Genomic DNA, 21,985 nt, shown 5'->3' with positions numbered 1-21,985 from the left:
TTTGGGGAGCTTTGATTGCTGACTGCCTAACATCCATATTTGTGATGCGCTGTACTGCTAACTTAAGTGTAAATCAGTTTATGCTAGCGACATCCACCAATACAGAACTAGATCCTGGGACAATTCTCACAACACTCAGCACAGAACTACTGCTTTTGAATACTTACCATATCAGTGTGGTGTAAGGCTAATCAATAAGTTCCCTGAAGAGATCAGATGTGTCAATGATCCTAAACAATTGAGCATTTTACTCTGTTGGCAAGTTTGCGATAGGCTCCTGGGATAGTCTTCAGTAACAATGAAAAAATTATTTTTTCTGATATGTAAACAAACTCCTCTTCTGATACCTAAAGAAAGTCAGCAAAAATACAGATACCGACAACATGTGACACATGTCAAAATGTAGTTATAGTTATTTATTTACTCTGAATTTGTTTTTTGATAGTAACTAGTTTTTGCCTTTTATTTTAATTGATTTTAGAAATACAATTGTTGTAAATTGTACCCTGCAGTACAAAAAATATAATTACGAGGGGTATTAGAAAAATAAGGTTCCCTTTGCCGCCGAGACAGAATGCGATATGATGGGAGAAATCTGGCGACACAGTCTTACTCATCAGCTGCTCCCTCTCTCTATCCATACCACTCGCGCCTCCCTACGTCCAAAAGTGCCGGCCTAGCTGCCCTCGAAGATGGAGCTCTTTATTGTTGTTACCGCCAGATGCGAAATTCGTGCTGTGATACGTTTTTTAAAGTGCAAAATAGATTTCACCTATTGAAATTCATCGTCAGTTAATCGAAGATTATGGGAAAAACTGCATATCTGTTCAACACGTTCGGAAATGGTGTAGAGAATCCAGTGAAGGCCGCATGGAAATTCACGATGAAAACCGAAGTGGACGGCCTTCAGTTTCGTCTTTTGGGACAGGAAGGGCCTGCTTTTGATCGACTTTTGCCTCATGGAACAACATTAAACTCTAACAGATTATCTGCGACACATTAAGAAAACTGAGACGCGCGATCCAGAACCGCCGGAGAGGAAGATTGTCCAGTGGCGTGAGGACGTTCTCCGTGACAACGCTCGACCTCATGTCTCACATGAAACTCAAGAACTGCTGACAAAGTTTGGCTGGACTATTGTGCCTCCATCTCCCCTACAGCCCAGACCTAGCCCCAAGTGATTATCGCTTATTCCCAAAATTAAAGGAACACTTGGGTGGCCAACGCTTCAGTACCGATGATGAAGTCAAGGAAGAGATTACTCGATTCCTCAAACGATTGGCGGCAGAATTCTACAACATGGGGATAGAAAAGTTGCAGCATCGTCTACAAAAGTGTTTGGACAGAAACGGTGATTATATGGAAAAATAGCTTAACTTTTAAGTTTTAAATTGATGTATAACACTATGTAGAAATATAGAGCTGTCTATTTAAAAAAATCATGGGAACCTTATTTTTCTAATACCCCTCGTATTATGACTCACGACAACCGTCAGAAGCAAAAAGTCCGTGTATGTGCAAGTGCAGCCACGGAGGCCTACTGGGTGTCAGCAATGCGACAGGTAACACTATTCGTGGCTACTGTTGGACCCATCTGGTGCTCCCCCTTCCCTTCTTGATAAATTTACATCAATGTATTATCTGTGATTACTTTTGTTTAAAGTGCAGCCACGGAGGCCTATTGGGTGTGAATAATGCGACAGGCAACTGTTCATGGCTGCTGTTGGATCCATCTGGTGCTCCCCCTCTCTCCAGCACCCCCGAAACACGACTCCACAGACCCACCCCCACACAGGGTAAGTTGTCCAACATATAGCCACATCACACATAATAGATTTATTCTTTGATGTATTCACATTATTTGTGTGGTACAGCTGTTTTCTTTTCTGCTTTCTAATTAATTATAGCACTTGGTTCAATTTAAAACTTCTTAAATACAGTCTTTTCTTGTGTGAAAATAAATGGGTCTAGGTACTTTTCATCTCTGGAAGACTTTTTTTATGGATTTGGAGATCCACAATGTTTAAAACAAAATATGGAAATGATATGTGATAACTTTAAAAATCTTCTCTACGGTCCGCAATATCGAGGATCAAGATGTCCTCCAGAGCTCTTTGGCTTATAGTGGACTGGTGTAGTTCTAACATTATGGACCCCAACATCTCCAAGTGTAAAGGGGTAAAGTTATGTCTTTTGTGTGTATCAACATTACACTCTTCAACTACAATATAGATGGAACATCCCTGAATATTGCATTTAAGATGAAGGATCTGCGAGTCAACATGGCTCCTACACTCAGCCCACATAAACACTTGGCCCATGTTGTTTTCAGAGCAAGTAAACTCTTGGGCTTCATCTTCCATTCAACCAGGAAACTTCAAATCTCCTCTGTCACTGATGTTTCTCCTCAGGTGTTTTTTTTTTTTTTTTTTTTTTTTTTTTTTTTTTTTTTTTTTTTTTTTTTTTTTTTTTTTTTTACTCATACTTGAATATGATTCACCCATACCGTGTCCTTACCACCCATAATTATCCATATCCACATACTCAAAATATCCGTGTATCGTGTATCACAATGCTGGGTTATAGACTTGGTTATGGACATCTCGAGACCCCTGTCACTGTTCTGGAGAGGCTCTATGAGTTGCAGTCCCCGCAGTTGAGGCGCAGGATCTCTGACCTTGGCCTGCTCTTTTAACTGGTAAACGGCCTCATTGACTGCTGTATGTTGCTTTACAGTATTGACTTTGCAGTCCCTTGTGGTACGAGATCCAAATCTATCTTTCAGCAGAAAAGTTGCCTACAAGCTACAGCTATAATAGCGGTCTGTTGAGGTCATTGAGTTAGAGAAGCCTGATTCATTTCTTCATTGTCTCTTTTGCCTCATTCAAGAAACAAGTTCGTGGAGTGATAATGAAGTGACATTTTATCCATATGACCAATCTTATTTTTAGTGTAGAGTCAGTGCTTGATCTGTATTATATTCAATTCATCAATATTCATTTCTGTCCCCATACAAAATTTTTTTTGTATTTTTAATAAAATCATTTAGGTTTTGATGGGGATTTGATATTTAATTGTTTATTGTTATTTGTTACCCATTATTCTGCTATTTATTTTTTATATTGTTATACATTTATCTCGTTACTGGTTCTAATATCTATCTTGTTATCTATCAGTCTATGGTTCATCTTGTTATTAATGGTGTTTCTATTTTATAAATATTTACTATATTTTATATTGTTTATATTTTTGTGTATATTATAGTTTATTATGTAATCACTATATTATTGTTATGTAAGAAAAATACAATTCTTTGTTCGGTTTATAAACTTGCATGTTTTATTGTTTATCGTGTATTTTCAAAATAATATTTTTACTGGAGTTTTATGACACACCTTTGAGAAGATGGAAGACATACGAATTAATTGTTAAATACATGTCTCCTAAGATGTACAAAAAAAGATATTTTTAATGTTTACTGGATTGAAAATTGAATTAAAAACAACACTGATTTCTAAATTTCACTAACTTCTTAAATAAGTTATAATTCCCTTATTGTTGAATGATTTAAAGTAGAGTAATAATAACAACCATATGTGGGCCCTATTAATTTATAATCGGCACAAAGTACACAAGCAATGTAATGAGAGATAAATATATCACTGAACTTTGATCCTTCACTTTTTGATTCATCAACATTTGCTCTTTCTTAAAATAGTGCGTCATATTAATATTTTTAACATTGTTATCTTCTGTTGCCATTTTCACTGTGATATTTCAAATAATTAATATTAAATAATAATTTGTGAATTAAGGAAATCTAAAATGAAATATTTTAGTGCTATAATAGCAATTTCTTATAAGAAAATGGGTAATGTATTAATTTGGTGATTTTCGTCCATACTTAATGTTATTTTACACCATATTGCTACTACAGGACTCATTTTGTTATGGCTTTAGCATAATTAAAACAACCATGTACATACAGTAAAATCATTCGTGTAGTAGAAATCTAGAATCATTTGAAGCCTTTTGTGTACAATATTTAAAAAAAGATGATACTTATTTGCCGTATTAAAATTTCCGTATTCCATCATGTTTTTTTCACAAGCATGACTCTATTCTTCTCAATTAATTCATGTGATGTTTCAGAGAATACTTTTTCTCCTTTTAAAGTACATTATAACATAGGCATAAAATAATAATAAAACAGTAGGGATTTATTTTGGAGGTTGTTTGGATAAATGTCTCTTAATTAGGTCTTGTGAGTTGAGTTTGTAATATAAAAAGTAAATGAATTCTTGATAACTTTAAATGAATAGAACATTGAAACATGTTTTCATTTACACATTGTTAAATATAATATTTTTTAAGACAACCTTTAAATACTGTATTTTGTTTTGAATCTGATACAATGCTTTATCGTCATAAATCAGATAAAAATAAAATTGTACATACATTTATGGAACAGTTGTTTCATATTGAAAAAATCTAGTAAAATGACTCAGGAGTTAAACAAATGAATTGTAGCAATTATAATAAATATTACATTGCCAGGCAAGATGAATTTAAAATTAAGATTTGAAAAACAAGAACAATTATATGATAGAATTCAAATTGATTAACTATCAAGGAATCTAATTTACAGAACAACTGTTACAGACTGATCATAGCTATCCTGAGTGACAAGAAACAGCTTGTAATGTGGTATACAACCAATAGTACAATAGACAAGACCCAGTCACAACTACAACACAACATAATATTTAGTTCCACAGGGTTCAGTTTTGAGTCCAGTCCTTTTATTACCTAATAATCTGCCAAATCACAAAACGTTATGTATACCGAGGATACTTTCATTACACCTGCTACATAAAAACCTAATTCACAACTGACATATACAGAACAGAATATGTCTGTAATGTTGTCAAATCATTATGTGTTTCAAACAACCTGATTCAATATTAATAAAAAGCTGCCAAAAATTACTACAAAAGCGAGAATACAGACATGGGAATATCTAATTTTAATTGTAAATTCACTACAAAGTACCTTGGTATTTTAATTTACTCCAGCAAAAATAAGACTTTTGATATTGGAGCATGTTTGTTCCCTTGTTATGAAGTGGTGAAGTCGAGAAGTTATGCACAGGAATCTTTCCCACTCGTAGGCTCAAGCAATTAAGCACCTCATAATCAACTAGAACAGCCTACTACTCCATTTCCTCAAATCCCATTTAAGGAATGGCATAATGTCCTTGGGAGGATCTACCATACATCTACAAAGAATCCTTATAAAGAGAAAAATAGTTGTCCTTACAGTTCCTGGATTCCAAGAGAGTTGCCAAACAACCTTCTTTGAACTTAGAATTTATACAATGATTGAAAGTTTATATTTAAGAAGTAAACTGCCCAAGCAGTTTTCTACAGATTGAACAAGACACCTGTAGATGCACCAGTAAAACACAGAACATGCTTCAAATATTGCACCATCACACACAACCATCTTAATCTATTTACTAGAAAACCAACACTTGCTTAAACCAAAATGTTTAATCTGCTGATGGAAGAACTCATATGTCCATTATATTTACTGCATGAACAATTGAAGCATGAACACTGAATGGAAACCTCACCTAATTTTTTTTGAAACTGTTCAAGTTGAAATTTGTAAGACAAAACTTAATATAATTACACTATATATAAAAATAAAAACATTAAAATGACTGAGAAATAGTGTGAAAAATTATAGTCCAAACACTTTTAAATTATAAGATTTATCATATTTATATCTCATCCAATACATAAACTAATTTTAAAAAAACCATATATATATATATATGAACGATTCCTAAATTGCGACAGCCTCAAATTTCAAAGACAACAAAGACTACTTATTTAGTTTATTCAAACACTATGGACCTATGAAACGTTGCTACAGATGATACCGTATTGATTTTTTTAATTGTTTAGTTATAGCATTAGTTAAACTACCTGTGATCACACAACAAATGCTAAAAATACATGTTAGACTAAAAATAGGGCATGTACAAGTTATTATCTCTTGTTGGATAAATTAAAGAATTGTTCCTTAGAATCAGAAAAACATAAAAATAGACTACTACATCATATGAATCACACATTCTTGTTTTAAAACCCTTAAACATTTACAATGCAATTTATTTTTATAACTGTATACAAAATATCCTAGAATTTTAAATAATTTAATAGTTTTAATTAAACATGTAATAATTTGTATATCTTTACTAGTACACATACTGCAAGAGAAGAAAAGGCTCATTCCAGCAATGAGTTCACTTTTCTCCAAGTTTATTAACAGGCTGGTAAATAAAATTCTGTATCTGGTTACAAAGTATTATTTATTACAATATAAAACTTGTCAATATATATTCTAAATAGTACAATGTACTATTCTGTTCTTTGTAATTTCTTATTTATTTTGATTTTGCTCTGTGAACAAACAAATTTGTACACAGAGCCAAAGTTCCAAGTTGCAGATTGGCTAAAGACAGAATAACTTTTACGCCTTACTCTAATACCTTTAAAATATCTACCACACTTATATTTCTGGAACATTCCAATTAGTTTAAAATTTTTATCAAAGTATTTAATCTTTTTATTACTCATGTCATGAATGGCAATACCAGCTTTTTACAAACAATGTTTTCCTTTAACTGACCATTATTTGTCACAAAGATACAAATTTTTGAGTAATTAATTTCAAGCAAAATTTATCTGTTTCAGAAATGTGAAGTCTAGTTTCTTTGGTACTTCTACAAAACACATGTGCCACTATAAACGTTTTATTCCCCACTTCATTACTCTTAAATGTAATTATTTTACTTACAACATTCATTCTTTTATGAGATTTTCATTTTGTTGATGTAATTTTCAGGCCTTATACAACTTTCATTACAACCAAATTCATCTGCTTCCATTGCATCTAATTACTTTCACTATCACTTACAAAACCAAACTCACTTCTTTCAAAATTACTACAAGAATTAATAAAACAGTGAATAACAAATAATTTATATTGTAAATATAATATTTGTAAATAATGTAAATATTTGTAATGTAAACATTTTTTTTAATATTTGCAACATTGTAAATATTTTACATAATTTACATTAATGTAAATTTAATCTTAATTAGATCATTGTCTGGGGCTCAGAAGCCATTTTATATAATAATATATATGTTATAATATGTAGTAAGGTATTTGTATTATTTGGACATAGAGAACAATAAATGATCTGACAAATATAAAAAAAACATCCTGCATATGTGAAAAAAGGATAGATACAATGTATTTGTATTTGTGGTTTCAGTGTGGATGTTTGGTGGGTTATCAGTAGCACTTATCAGTCTCTCTGGGATTTTTGGCGCAGTATTATGGCCAATCTTCAACAGCCCTTTCTACCCTCACGTTTATGAGAGTTCTCATTGGACTAGCCGTTGGCTCTCTTTCTTCTACAGCCATCTTCCAACTCATACCTGAGGTATCTCTTAAGTTTGTGCTTTTGTATTATAGTATCATATCTTCTATATTAAATTATGATCTTACAAAATTGGCACTTAAAGTATGAAAACTATTAAGTGGTAACTGAATTAGTAATGTCTCTTCAAATACAAAACTATTTGATTGACTTGCTATTAATTTATTCAATAAAGACTTTTTGTGGGGAAATTATGAAATATCCAAAAACATTTTTGCCACATTTTTAGCAATAGCAATAGTAGAGACTTGGCAGATCCATGAAAATACAGTTTTAATGATTTGTAATGTTCATATGTTAAGAGGAAAACAATTTTAGAGTAGATATTATAAAAAGTGTGCCAACACAATTGAGAGTGTATCAATATAACTATATAAACTTAATCTTGTCTTAGAGGTTAGCAAAGAAAGGTTTAAAAATGGCTTATATTGTATAATTTCTTTTTTGGTTTTATAAAGAGAAGATTTTTTTATAATGATAACGACCCATTCTTCACACTTTGCGTGATAAACTATAAGGACGATAACTTTATCTGAACGGTTAGGTATCATGAGTTGTGACATGGTAATAAAAACGTTGTCTGGCTACACAATTCTTCTTGACCTATGAGAGCTCAAACCTACGCACTTTTACATGGAAAATAAGATATTTGCAACTGATCTCTAAGTTCGTTTTGGTCTTAGAAAATATAGCACCTGCCTCTTTCCGTCTTATTGCACCAGAGTCCTGAACATTTTAATTTTCAAAAATTGTGTTGTTGAATACCGTTATATTGAGAATAAATCCAGACATAGTTGAGATCAGTTAAGATCATTGGAAGATATTACCTTTATACTCTTGGTGCTCCAAATCCAGAACCTCATGGCTTCTAGCAATGACGTTGTCAGGTATTTTGAAATTGTGATTCAGGCACAAGTTAGAAGCCCACAAGCAACCTTTTGATCTAATACCAACTCCTTATCTAATCCTGTCCGATTAGATTCGCAAGCTTTACTGGCTTCCACTAAGGATTTGATCAGATTCCATTCAAAGGACTAATAAACATTGGATGGTAGTAGTATAGAAAAAGACGAATTAATTATCTTCAATTGTTTCTCCAGTTGAATATCGTCTATCACAAGCCACTAGGCTCCTCCTGAGGTATGATCTCTAATCTGAACAATTTAATTTAGACATGACTAATTTGAAAATCACAAAAAAGTAGCCTGCCTGCCCGGCCAATGATGGTGGTTCGGAAGTCACCTTTAAGCCGTTGGTCCCCAGGTTAAGTGTTAGAGAGGGCTTCTTAGCCCTAACTTCGTCTGGTAAAAATAAGACATTACTTTACTTTACATACTACCATTATAATATTTTATTTTAATCAATAAAGAATTTAATAATGACAGAATTATGTCCGGTACCATGGTGTGTATCAGTGCATACTACATGTGTAGTAAAATTATACACAAACAAGAATACTTATGTGTAAGTATATTTATATATATATATATATATATATATATATATATATATATATATATATACACATCCTCGGCTTTGTTATATACATACATAGACATTTGTGTCTCATTCTTTTTGACAACCTTCAGATGAAAGTGTCAAATTTAGTGTCAGTTAAATTTGGATTAAACCCACAAATATCATAATTATTTTTTCAGAATTCTTAAAATTTGGAATAGCTGTTTTTGTCAGTTAAAATATTTAAAAAATTTCAAACAACTTTATCATTTTCAATAAGTTTTAATACTTTGAAAGCCAAGCTTCTTTTGAAATGTTAATGACTTTTATATTGAGGTATTGACTGATCTACCACCATTAAATATTATTGTTCACTTTCTACCCCGCCGGTATATTTTGTTGAACTGTATCAACAAAATGTTAATAACAAGTTTATTACTTAATGCTGTGAGGAAAACACTCACAAAACCTTTGGTATAATACAGAGACACCTTGTATGTGTTTAAACAACAATAGTTATTGAAATAATAGTTATTTTCAAATAAGAAAAAAGTCACGTGGAAAAAACTTTGAAATAAAAAAATCCCAAAATTCCCACTCAGGTAGTGAGAAAATAAAGCATCCTGTGAACACACTTTATGATTTAATAGAGTTAGACAAACCTACAGAGAACAAACACAAAACTTATCTGTCGGAAGCGCATGGCAAGGAAATGAAGTCACCTCCATTTACTGCACAGGTGCTTAGAGAGGGAGAAACTTACGAGGATTTTTTTAATGATTATATCGACAAGCTTCATGTTTTATCCAACCAGACTACATATGATAATCTTAACCAAACCGCCACTGAGGGAGCCAGCCAAACCCTGTCTAAAAAACTGAATCAAACCGACACTGAGGGAGCCAGCCAAACCCTGTCCAAAAAACTGAATCAAACTGCCACTGAGGGAGCCAGCCAAACCCTGTCCAAAAAACTGAATCAAACTGCCACTGAGGGAGCCAGCCAAACCCTGTCCAAAAAACGGAATCAAACTGCCACTGAGGGAGCCAGCCAAACCCTGTCCAAAAAACTGAATCAAACCGCCACTGAGGGAGCCAGCCAAACCCTGTCCAAAAAACTGAATCAAACTGCCACTGAGGGAGCCAGCCAAACCCTGTCAAAAAAACTGAATGTCACGGTGGATCCAAAATTATGCCGTCAACCCGTACTAACAATTAAATCACCACTCCAAAATTCAAACTCTTCAGAAACCCAGACTTTTTTAGACCCAACTCAAAGAAGCAAAACTCGATGCAGAATCTTCCTGAATTCAAATTTAAAGACAAGATTCAAATCTTCCATCAGAACATAGATTGGCTGTGCAATAAAATCGATAGATTAAATCACTTTTTACACATCCACAAGCCCGATTTAGTTGTCCTCACAGAACATGGACTAAGTGAATTAACTTTGAAAAATGTATGCTTGGTGGACTACTGTCTGGTAACTGCATTTTGCAGAGAGAGTCACAGGAAAGGTGGTGTTGCCATCTACAAGCACACTGACATGGCTAATGAGGTGGAGAGTGTTAATATTGCTGACCATTCAGAAGAACTCGTATGTGAAATGTCTTCAATCAGGATAACATTCAACAGGAAATCATGTTTATACATTCTTGGGATATATCGACCACCCAGTGCTCCTCTTGACAATGCCTTGGCCCTGTTAACTGATACCCTCAGCTTGCTTCCTTGTGACAACAGTGGAATTTGTATTGTTGGTGATATCAATGTAAATTGCTTGCTTCCATCAAGAGAAAATGTAGCATTATGCGAAGCACTCGCCACCTTCGATGTAACCAGAATACCGTTGCCTCCTACAAGAGTCACTAATACCTCTGCTACTTCCATTGACATTGTCTGCACCAATCTTAACACTGACAGAGTAAAAGTCATAGTGGAAAATACGGGCCTTTCAGATCATATGGGACAGCTTTGCTACGTTGACGCCCCAATAAAGAAAAATGAAGCTTTTAGAACTACTCACAGACAATTTAATCCTGACAACCTCCAGCACTTCAAGGACATCCTGTCACTTCAATCATGGGACAGAGTCTATCAGGCAGCCACAGCAGACGAGGCTTACATGAACTTTATTGATACCCTGACAATAGCCCTTGACATCACATGTCCACGTAAAATTTGCATACGGAAAAAAATAGAGGAAAAATTCTAGCCCTACTCAACCCAGAAGCTAACAGCCTTAGAAAAGAGTTCATCCTGGCGCTTGACAAATATAAAAAAAACTGGAAGTGAGCAAGACAAAGTGGATGCGTTTAACAAGAAAAAAATGTATGATATAAAACTAAAAACTCTAAGACGGGAAGAAAATGAAAGCCTTATTGCTGAGTCAAGTAATAAATCTAAAGCCATCTGGAATGTCATCAATAGTGAGAGAATTTTAAGAAAAGACAGTGCAGGGGCAAGATGGCAGATTGATGTTGGAGGAAAGGTAGAAGAAGACCCAGACAAATTGTGTGAACACTTTAATATCTTTTTTTCCAATATAGCCGAGCAAACTCTACTGCAAAACAATCAATCAAGAGCCATTGTTATGAGTGATACTTCTTTTCTTGGAACTTCACTTATGGAATGGAGACTCACTTCCTTCAGTGAAGTTTTTAACACTATAATGTCACTGAAGTCAACATCTTCTTCAGGTATCGATGACGTGAGCTCTAAGCTGCTAAAGTTTTGCATTGGTGAAGTATTTTTACCCATTACAGATATAATCAACAAGTCTTTGTCTCAAGGGATTTTTCCTAGCAAACTCAAAATATCTAAAGTTTATCCCCTTCATAAGCAGGGAAGCAAAAAGGAGCTACAAAATTTCAGGCCGATATCCCTAATCCCAACTATTTCAAAAATCATAGAAAAAATAATTTTAACCAGAATTCAAAACCACCTTAAACTCAACAATCTCCTGCCTGATAGACAACATGGGTTTATCCCTGGAAGATCAACCACAAGTGCTTTTACCGATTTAATAGAACACATCATTGACAACTTGGAGGAAGGAAACACAGTTACAAGTGTTTTCCTTGATTTAAGTAAGGCGTTTGACTGTTTGGGCCATAGTTTAATTATCAACAAAATTAAATCTCTTGGTTTTGGAGGGACTACAGTCAAGTGGTTTGAGAGTTACTTAACGGGAAGAGAACAGGTCGTTGAAATAAAACAAAACCTGGATGGAACAGAGAGGACTGCAAGATCTGGGCCCTTGGCTGTTACAAGAGGTGTTCCCCAGGGTTCAGTGTTGGGCCCGGTTCTGTTTGTTCTTTTTACTGCAGACCTACCTAAGTATTTGGGTAATATAAGCTACCCAGTCATGTTTGCTGATGACACCGTTCTTGTAACGAGTGGCAATGCCATTGAAGACCTGGACATTCGTACCTTCATATCAGTCAGTATGGCACAACAATATTGCTCAAATAACGACCTATTTTTTAACGCTGCAAAGACAAAATATCTCGCTTCTGGACGATTAAAAGAATGCTTGACTGAGCCCCCAGATCTTCAGAGAGTTGACAACACAAAACACTTAGGCCTAACTCTGGATGAAGGCCTTTCCTGGAGCAATCACACCGACCAACTGTGTTCAAGGCTTAGCTCTGCAATCTTTGCAATGAAGAGGATTAAATCCATTGGTACCTCTATCGCTTTGAAAGCCGCATATCACGCTCTGTTCGAATCACATGTTCGATATGGAATAACTCTGTGGGGAAGTTCATCTGCCGGCAACCTTCATCGTGTCCTGGTATTACAGAAGCGGGTTATGCGGATCATGGCAGGACTACAGCCACAAGAATCTTGTAGAGAGGCTTTTAAATCTTTTGAGATACTCACAGTAGTGTCCATATACATCATCGAGGTAATCACCCACGCCTCAAGAGAAAGATTACCAAGGGTTGGTGACGTCAACAGCTACACAACAAGACGGGCAAATGATATATCCCTTCCAGCGCATAGAACAACCCTTTACACCAAGAAGCCTTCCTATAGCGATGCAAGACTCTTTAACATGCTTCCAGAAAACTTCAAAACATGTGACTCTAAAACTCTGAAGAAAAGACTGCACAGCCTGTTGATAAACTCTACAATTTATAGTTTGAATGAGTTTTTTTAATTCTGTTAATGCTATTATTTAAGACATGTATGTGTATGTATATGCATTCATATATTTTCTCCTCATATATATTTTATTTTACAGAAATGTTAGTTGATATCAAATTTTAAAGATATTTTCTCTTTGCATTTATAATAGTTTTAAACTAGTTTACCTACTTCTTGATGACATCAATTTTTACTGCATGTGTTGACTCTGTAACCATTCTTGATGAATGTGTGAATAAAGATATTATTGAATTGAATTGAAATTCTTTGGCACATAATTTATCCTACTCTACCTTTATGAGAAAGAGGAAGTAAATATGAAATCTTCTCCAGACCTATGACTGGTTTCCATTAGATCTATGCAGTGTATATAATAATCTAAACTTATTGTTTGTTAAACGTTGTTGCAGGGATTCAGTCTAAAAGAAAATGATCCAAATCATGAATACCTCAAAGTTGCCATGTACACCTGGTTTAGCTTCTGGGTGTTGTTTTCAGTCGAAGCATTAACAAAGATTGTCTTTGGAGGAAATAAGGTAAATCTGGATTATTTCACATGGTTACTCTTTGTTTAATTTAAATATCTTCTGCATTATATTCTTTATGGAAGAAATAAGGTTTAAGAATTGAAGATGTTTTTACTTCCACAATATTTGTAATATAAAAGCGCTTTCACCGGTTAGGGCATCATCATATACACAAGGGCTATTCAGAAAGTAAGGATTGTTTTGAAATTAATAAACCAAGTACAAGAAAAGTATTTTATTTTATGTCTGTGAAAGAGGGACTAGAATACTATTTTTCTACATAATCACCATACAAAGGCATAATCATGCACTTATCATTGCTGTGGACAAGATTTGAAATTCCTGTCATAGAATTCTGCCACCTGTGATCTCAGCTACTCTGTGACACATATCTGGAGATCCTCATCGTTGTCAAAACGCTGTGTCGCTAGCCAGGTCTTCATTTTTGGGAACAAGTGAAAATCACTTGGAGCAAGATCAGTACTGCAGGGGATAAGGAAAACAGTTGAGTGAGTTCAAGAGTTCTTGTGTACAGTTTTGTCGTGTGAAGTCGGGCATTGTCATGCAAAAGCAAAATGTTTTATGACAAGATTCCTTGGCACTGTTTTGGACAGCCTTTCTAAGGTTTTGCAATGTTTGGCAAATGCTCAGAGTTTATTGTTTGCACTATGCTCAAGAAAATCAAATAAGAACACCTTGCCTGTCCCAGAACACTGATGCCGTGATCTTCCTTACCAACAAGGTTTGCAGACATTTCCTTGGTTTTTAGGGGAACTTGTATACCCTATGGAAACTATGAACTAAAATGTTGTCTCATAATTGACATGTTTCACTCAGGTTTCGTCTCCTGCTATGATTCAGTCCAGTAGCATCACCATGACTGTGGTACGTCTCCAAAAACATCAAAGCTGCCCCCATTTGTTGTTCTTTATGGTGAATTTGTAAGCATTCTTGGCATCCATCTTGCACAAAATTTGTAGTAGCTTCCGTGAAAACAAGTTTCAAACAATTAAAGTCCATGAAACTTGTGGGAAACTTAGAGAAAGCTGGTTATTGTGAAACAGCGGTTTTAAAGAATCTTTTTATCAACTATGGTGACCAGATCATCAATTACAATGCTCCTGACAGAACTTTCAGTCATTACGTTGTTCGCATACACTTCACACAGTTCCCGATGAATTTCTATCGGTTTTAGGTGTTTTGTCAACAAAAAACTAATTACAGACCGCACTTTACAATGGGAGGGATTTTCGATTGTAGCACACATTTCAAATTTGAATATAAGGAGATGTTCCTGTTGTCCCAGCTGGACACTGACTGAGGTACCAAGCATGAGCAAACCAATATATATATATATATGTAATTTGTGCGTACCTTGCAGCATCAGATGGAAACGTAACTTACTTTCTGAATAGCCATTGTATATCTGATGATGCCCTAAACAGCATATGCACTTTTCTATTAGAATTTTGTGGATGTTAACAATATGTATTCAATTCTTAATTCTATCAGTCAAAATGGTAAATTGAATCTTTTATTGAAACTTCATGGTTTTAAACTTTTAATCTCCATTTCCAGTTTTACTTTTTATTACTAATAAAATTATCAGATCCTTATTTGCAAAATTACAAATGTTTCGTTTAATATGAATTAATGGATTCAGGTAGAATGTGTACTTTAGATTAGATTCTGTTGGGTCATAATAAATTGTTTGATATCAGTCAAAGAAGAAAAATGGACTTAAAGCCAATGCAAATGGCCACACCTGTGGATCACTCGGCATCAAGGAGTTTGAACTAAATGGATTGTTGAGCACGTCAGGACAAGCCAAGGTTAGTGATTGATTCACTTGTTAGATTACATCTACAGTTGCTCTGAAGATTTCTTTATTTCTTGTAAAGGAGAGTGCAAAATACATCTTTATATAAATCACATACTGACGGAAGCTAGACCTCAAAAGTTATATCCATTGTTTTTGGACTCAGTAAATATTTCTTTTGATTTTGCTTCTAATTGAGTGGATGATGTATCTGTTACTGTTCATGAGTATACTTTATGAAAACTAAGTGAGTATACATATTTCCTTAATCTAAATATTTATAATGGTGTTGCTGGAATAAATTACTTATGTTGTGACTGATAAATGTGAGTTTGGTTAGACTTTATAAACCTTTCCATAAAAACTGCAGAATGGTTGTATTGTCTATAAAAATTTCCTTTTATAATTTCAAGGAATTTTACCATTTTTTCAGTTTTTAATCTTATATTTTCCACATTATCATTCTGAATTCACAATTGACTCATATCTCTTTATAATGGAAATCATTGATTTTTCATCAATAGCATTCTAAACTGGCTGTATGAATTACCTCATTTATCTGACTATATAGTAAACTTTTAGACTGTAATCCTTTAATCCTGAATTTTTGGTTAAATTTTTTATGTTGTAATATTGATTTAATTGTTCACAGAATTAAGTTAGTAATGTACTTTCTAAAATTTGTTTTAACATCTGTGATATTGATTTTACATTTTGGTAGGAATCTAAAACATACATTTTGTAACAGAAATGAATTTTGAAAAAATTCTTACATAGTAATAAACTTGCAATAATTTTAAACGTGTTATAAAAAATAACTCTGTAATACCTTTTCCTCAATAATCTTGTTCAAGTCTATGTTTTGTCCAACAATGCTTGTTTTTCAATTTGGCTTTAGTTAAGGCAAATACAATAACAACAACCAAAAATAATCTTACACAAATAACAATTATAGGTATCCAACACTCAACTTTATCATCTTATAATACTTGATCATCAATTAAATGTTAAGTAACATAAGCTCTAAAATGACGTGTTAAGTAATGATAGTATATGTAAAGAGCTTATCTCTTCAATTTCATAAACACTGACTTCACATCAAACTAATTAATATATCCTTGTTGATTAGTTAAAAATAAATGTTTTGTGTGATTAGAAAAACTATCTGAGAGACTCAATTGTTTTATTCTGACAACACAAATACCATGAAACTATGAGGTTTTCAGGAAATACAATAAAAGTATGTTTGTATTCCCAGTACACATTTTCCATATGAAACTTTATTTTGAACATAAGTTATAGACCATTAGTAAACAGATAATCATAGTTTTAACAATTCATTAATTAACATTACAACACTGAACTCTAAGTTTCTGAAGTGAAAAATTTACAGATTTCGAATGAATTCCTATTTATATCACAGTTTAAAAATGAATCCTTATATTAAAATGAAACCTCAGATGCATGGTCTGCAACTAACTAGTATGCCCTCTTAATGAGTCGTATACTTCATAATAAGGACAAATGAATAGACTATCATATCAAGGGCATATGCTAGGACTCATATCTATATTTTTATTTACATATATCAATTAATTCTTAAAAATTCCAGATAGTGACAATTTTTAGACTTTAAATAAGGGCCAAATATATATCCATTTTATATGTTCTGGAATCGTTTAAATTTAATTTTCTAGATTTGAAAAATAGTCAAAACTCTGAATAGAAGGTATGAAAGAATTTCTATGATACACTCAAATGAAGACATTGTGAAATCGTTTGATGTATATTTAGATAATTGGGTAAGCTCTAAATAATTATCTAATGAAAACCTTACACATTTTTTTTATTAACCAACAAATGTTTTGGCATGTTAAATTTTAATGTTTACTTGAGGTTGACTTTCCACGATAATGGCAAGATTGCCAAAATTTGTCTGTTCATAAAAATACGTGAAAAAAATCTATGTTTCATATTTTTGTAATGTAAAATACACACATGAATTTTAACATTTTCTCATAAATAAGACTTCTAAGTGTCAATGTATCTATCTGGCTGTCTGAAGCAGGAACTAGAAATTGGATATGGTATATGATGGATGACAATGAAGTTCTTATATAAAACAGACATTACATTGTAGTCTAGTATTAAAACAAATACTCATTTTTCCTCATTTTTATTTACAACCTTTGTATGAATGTCTTGTTTTTAGTTTTACTATTCGTATTATTTATATTTTGCAGCTTATTCAAATAAATAGTTTGAGTCTAATTAATTTATGTTATCTAAAAGTATTTTAACACGTTTCATTGACAACAGAGGGCATCATTGACTATGACAGAAACAAGCCAGAAGGTGGCAACTGTTGCTTGGATTATCATATTTGGAGATGGTCTACACAACTTTATTGATGGCATGAGCATCGGAGCTGGTTATTCTCACAGCATAGGGACAGGCATCAGCATAAGCATTGGTATCGCATGTGAAGAATTTCCCCATGAATTAGGTAACTAACTACTATTTGGGACTATCCTATTAATATTATAAATGTGAAGAAAGATGTTTGAATATTTGATTTTCAATCACACAAAATCTAGAGGACAATTTTTTTATGAAATTTGGCATGTATATTGCTTATATATAAGAATAAAACATAGACATTTTATTAAATACTTGTACCAGAATTTTGTGTTTGCATGAACAAAATACCTCTGTTGTAGTTATGAAATACACTAGATAGTTATGACAGTTGTATTATCTTTTACTATAGATGGCAGCATTGACAAATTCAAACCATTTAGTTTATTCTGGGGACTCAAAATTAGTTTCCTTTTATATTGTGGGATGGCATATATACTGTAGTTGAGAGAACAGGAGTGACCGAGCATACAGCTCCATCAAATTAAATGATACGTGCTTTCACTAAGAAAACTACAGACCTCGACTTTATTTTTTCTCCACACTGGCCTAAGATATTTCAATTATCATTTAAACCATTGGAGTTATTGTATCAAATATTGGGAATTGTTTGCAGAGAAAATTCAATCTACAGTATTTCACTGGTAGTTATAAAAAACTGTTTCTCTCTCCAAGTTCAGGGTCTCAAAATACTGCTCTTTAAATTTAAAATTCAACTATTCAAAAATGGATCATGAGATTGTAATATCTCCTTCAAGTCTGGCCGTTAGCCTTTATTATTTATTAGTAATGGAAAAAGATATCAATTAATTATTTTAATACTAATGCTATTACAAGACACTAATCTTTTATACTCATGCAAAGTTTTAACAACATATCTTAGACCTAAGTGCATTAAACAGCAGTTGCCATAACCCAGGCTTGCAGCGATATGCCTCATACTACACAGAGTCATTCACAAAGATATGCAGAAAATATAGGAGCTCGTTCTACATGTAAAAATAATTTTAAATGTTTATGTAAACATGGGTCCGGAAATGCTTTGTTTGCAAGTTACGGCAAGCGAAAGATTTCGCCTGGATTTCAGCTTATCAAGACAAAAAGGTCGTCCTGAAATTCTGGTAAGGCAGGTTAAGAAGTAAATAGTTTCTTATCGGTTTTCAACCTGATAAACTGAATAAAATATGTCCTAGAACTGTAAGTTAAATAACTTAAATATAACCAATTTGTGTAATTGAGTTTCAATCCATCTAAGTATTGTTCTGTCCCTAGTAATTATTACATTACTGGAGTAGGAATGCAACAATCATTTACAAATGAGGAATACACCAATATGGTGTTTATTTAAGATGTATGTGAAGGCAGTACTACAGCTGCTGTTGAAGAATATAGACAGCATTACACTCACCGCAAACTTTCAAAAGCTAGAAGAATTAGTCCTACATTTTTTACGTTACATTAAACATATATGTATGTCTGTGAACTTAATTTATATTGTTTTGATTCAGAATAAAATTTTCTATAAGTTTTACTAAAAATTTGGATCTGTTTCTTAGAGAAATAAAAAAAGTTATTTTTTGAATATGACACTAGTTTTCTCAAAAACTACTTAACTTACAGTTCTGGGACTTATTTTATTCAATTTACCAGGTCAAAAACAATTTTAATCTACCTTACCAGAATGAAAATCTTGTTTTATATGGTGAGCTGAAATCTTTCGCTAGCCGTAACTTGCTAACAAAGAATTTTCAGACCCATGTTTGTATAAACTTTATTTTTACATGTAGAATGAGCTCCCACAGTTTCTATATATCTTCGTGGATGACCCTGTATTATTTTTATTTATAACAAACATTAGTAACATTAGTAATCATTACAAAGTCCAGTATAAGCTGCTAGCACATCTACAAATCGGAACTTTGTGGATGAGACAAGAGGTTTTATTCAAATTCATCGGATAATAAATTATTATCCTTAACTGCTAAACAATGAGCACTAACACAACAAATTTAGAAATATTGTGGTTTTCAATAATATAATGCCCACCACATCCATTCAGGCTGGTAAAGACTGCCCTGTCAGAGTATTATTGGCTATTATTGCCTCCGAAATGCAGCTTAGACATTTTTAATGCACTGAAATCACCACTACTCAGATAACAAAACACAAACCCTATAGAATATGAGGTGTGGTTAGAGAATAACAGGATTCGTATTGGCGGTTTGAGTAGTTTAAAAAAAAACGATTTAAAGATGGCCACGAAGACACGAGTGACGACACATGCATTGGCAGACTAATCGTCATAAAAAATCTGATGTTAACATTGAAAAGATAAGTAACCTTGTTCGAGAATGAATCAGAATTATTACATTAGCATCCTGACTACCCTAAGTGTGCGTGTATAGAGAGAATGGAGCGATTAGTAAAAAAAACAACTCATGGATCCTCCACCAGGACAATGCTTCAGCCCACAATGCTTTATCAGTGAAAACCTTTTTTAGCCAAATACAATACCTCTGTCTTAGATCATCCACCCTACTCATACGACTTGGCCCCCTGTAACTTTTTTATGTTCCCTAAAGTCAAGTCAACTTTGAAAGGAGTGAGATTTGAGACTTTAGAGGCAGTAAAAGGAAAAAAAAATCAACAGACGTCATGAACAGGGTTACAGAAAATGATGTGCAGCATTGGTACGGACAGTGTAAAATTTGCTTGGAGAAGTGTAGATATTGACCAGGGGAGCACATTGAAGAGAATAACATCAAATTGTAAATATTGGTAAGTAAATTTGATTTCAGCCTCAGTCCGGTTATTTTCCAGCCTCATCCCTATGTCAAGCCATCCAAGTAGAGTTGGAGAAAAAATTATGAGAATGAATGTTGTAAAATTTATTCTGACTAACTAACAACAAAGCTACTCATTCTACGTCTTTGTAATGTACCCAGTTTTTGTTATCTGCACAGGTAAAAAGCAGACATGGATAAAATATCATTTAGTTAAGCATTAAGTAAATACTAAAAACAACTGGTCAATGAAAATGAAAAATAAATTATACATTTAGGTACTAAATAATTGGTTTGATTAATTGAAATACTTTGAGATTAAAATTACTGGGGGGTGGGGGGGGGGGGGGGTGGGGGGGGGGGGGGGTGGGGGGGGGGGGGGGTGGGGGGGGGGGGGGGTGGGGGGGGGGGGGGGTGGGGGGGGGGGGATTCAATTAATATGTAATATTTTCACTATTTACTCGTTTATGATTGTAAATTTGGGTACATTTATTATTTTGTTGTTTAGTTTATTATGTCTAGGTTAAAGTGTTTCTGTTTTTAGGTATTGCATTAATAGAGTTTAATTTATTGTTATTTATTACTATTTATTATTGTTGTTGTTGTTGTTCTTGTTATTGGTTCTAAGTAGTAGTTAGTAGTTGTTGTTATGCGCATTATCTATTCAATTATTGATTATTGTTGGTTGTTTAGTTACGTTATGTAAGTATATAACATGTACATGTTGTATTCATTTATTATCTATATATCATGGGTATATCCATCTATATATTATTATTTATATTTATATATTATTATCCTATAATTATTATTATTTGGTTATATATATATGGTGTATGTAAGTATGGATACTGGAGCATTTATTATTTATTATCTGATATTGTTTTAAGGCATGTAAAACAGTATTGTAAATGCTATATAGTAATTGTTGTGCACCACACTTTGTAAGCACTGTAAAAATGGCAATGCCCGTTAAATAAATAAATAAATATATGGGAAAGTGTAAAGACATTTTTAATGAAGCAGTGCGTTAGTCACTAAACTAGAACGTGTAGATATAAATAAAATTATGCTTCATTAAAATGTCTTTTAACACTTCCCATATATCTTTTGAATTTAAAACTAAACTAATATATATGTATAATATATATATATTATATATGTGTGTATATATATATGTATATATATATATATATATATATATATATATATATATATATATATTATAATATGTATATATATATACCTAATTCCTGGGCTGGGTGGCAAATTACTCCCATTCGAAAACTATTTCTATGGCTGCGACCAAA

General features: G+C 33.2%; 1 protein-coding gene across 2 annotated transcripts in view; it reads left to right on the top strand.

Annotated features, from left to right (window-relative positions):
* LOC124357390 (metal cation symporter ZIP8-like) overlaps positions 1 to 17,993 on the top strand; it is a 37,571-nt gene extending 19,578 nt beyond the window's left edge. For both annotated transcript variants that reach the window (XM_046809146.1, XM_046809147.1), the window contains exons 2-6: positions 1,664 to 1,796; positions 7,352 to 7,522; positions 13,539 to 13,664; positions 15,377 to 15,487; positions 17,794 to 17,993. In XM_046809146.1, the coding sequence (XP_046665102.1) occupies positions 7,454 to 7,522; positions 13,539 to 13,664; positions 15,377 to 15,487; positions 17,794 to 17,988 (501 nt within the window). In that variant the 5' untranslated portion in view covers positions 1,664 to 1,796; positions 7,352 to 7,453 and the 3' untranslated portion in view covers positions 17,989 to 17,993. The remainder of the gene's footprint in view (positions 1 to 1,663; positions 1,797 to 7,351; positions 7,523 to 13,538; positions 13,665 to 15,376; positions 15,488 to 17,793) is intronic.
* The last annotated feature ends 3,992 nt before the right edge of the window (positions 17,994 to 21,985 follow it).

Source organism: Homalodisca vitripennis, chromosome 3, assembly GCF_021130785.1.
Source record: "Homalodisca vitripennis isolate AUS2020 chromosome 3, UT_GWSS_2.1, whole genome shotgun sequence".
Classification (NCBI taxonomy): domain Eukaryota; kingdom Metazoa; phylum Arthropoda; class Insecta; order Hemiptera; family Cicadellidae; genus Homalodisca; species Homalodisca vitripennis.
The sequence above is the reverse complement of the archived record's forward strand: the minus strand, read 5'-3'. Positions and strand labels throughout refer to the sequence as shown.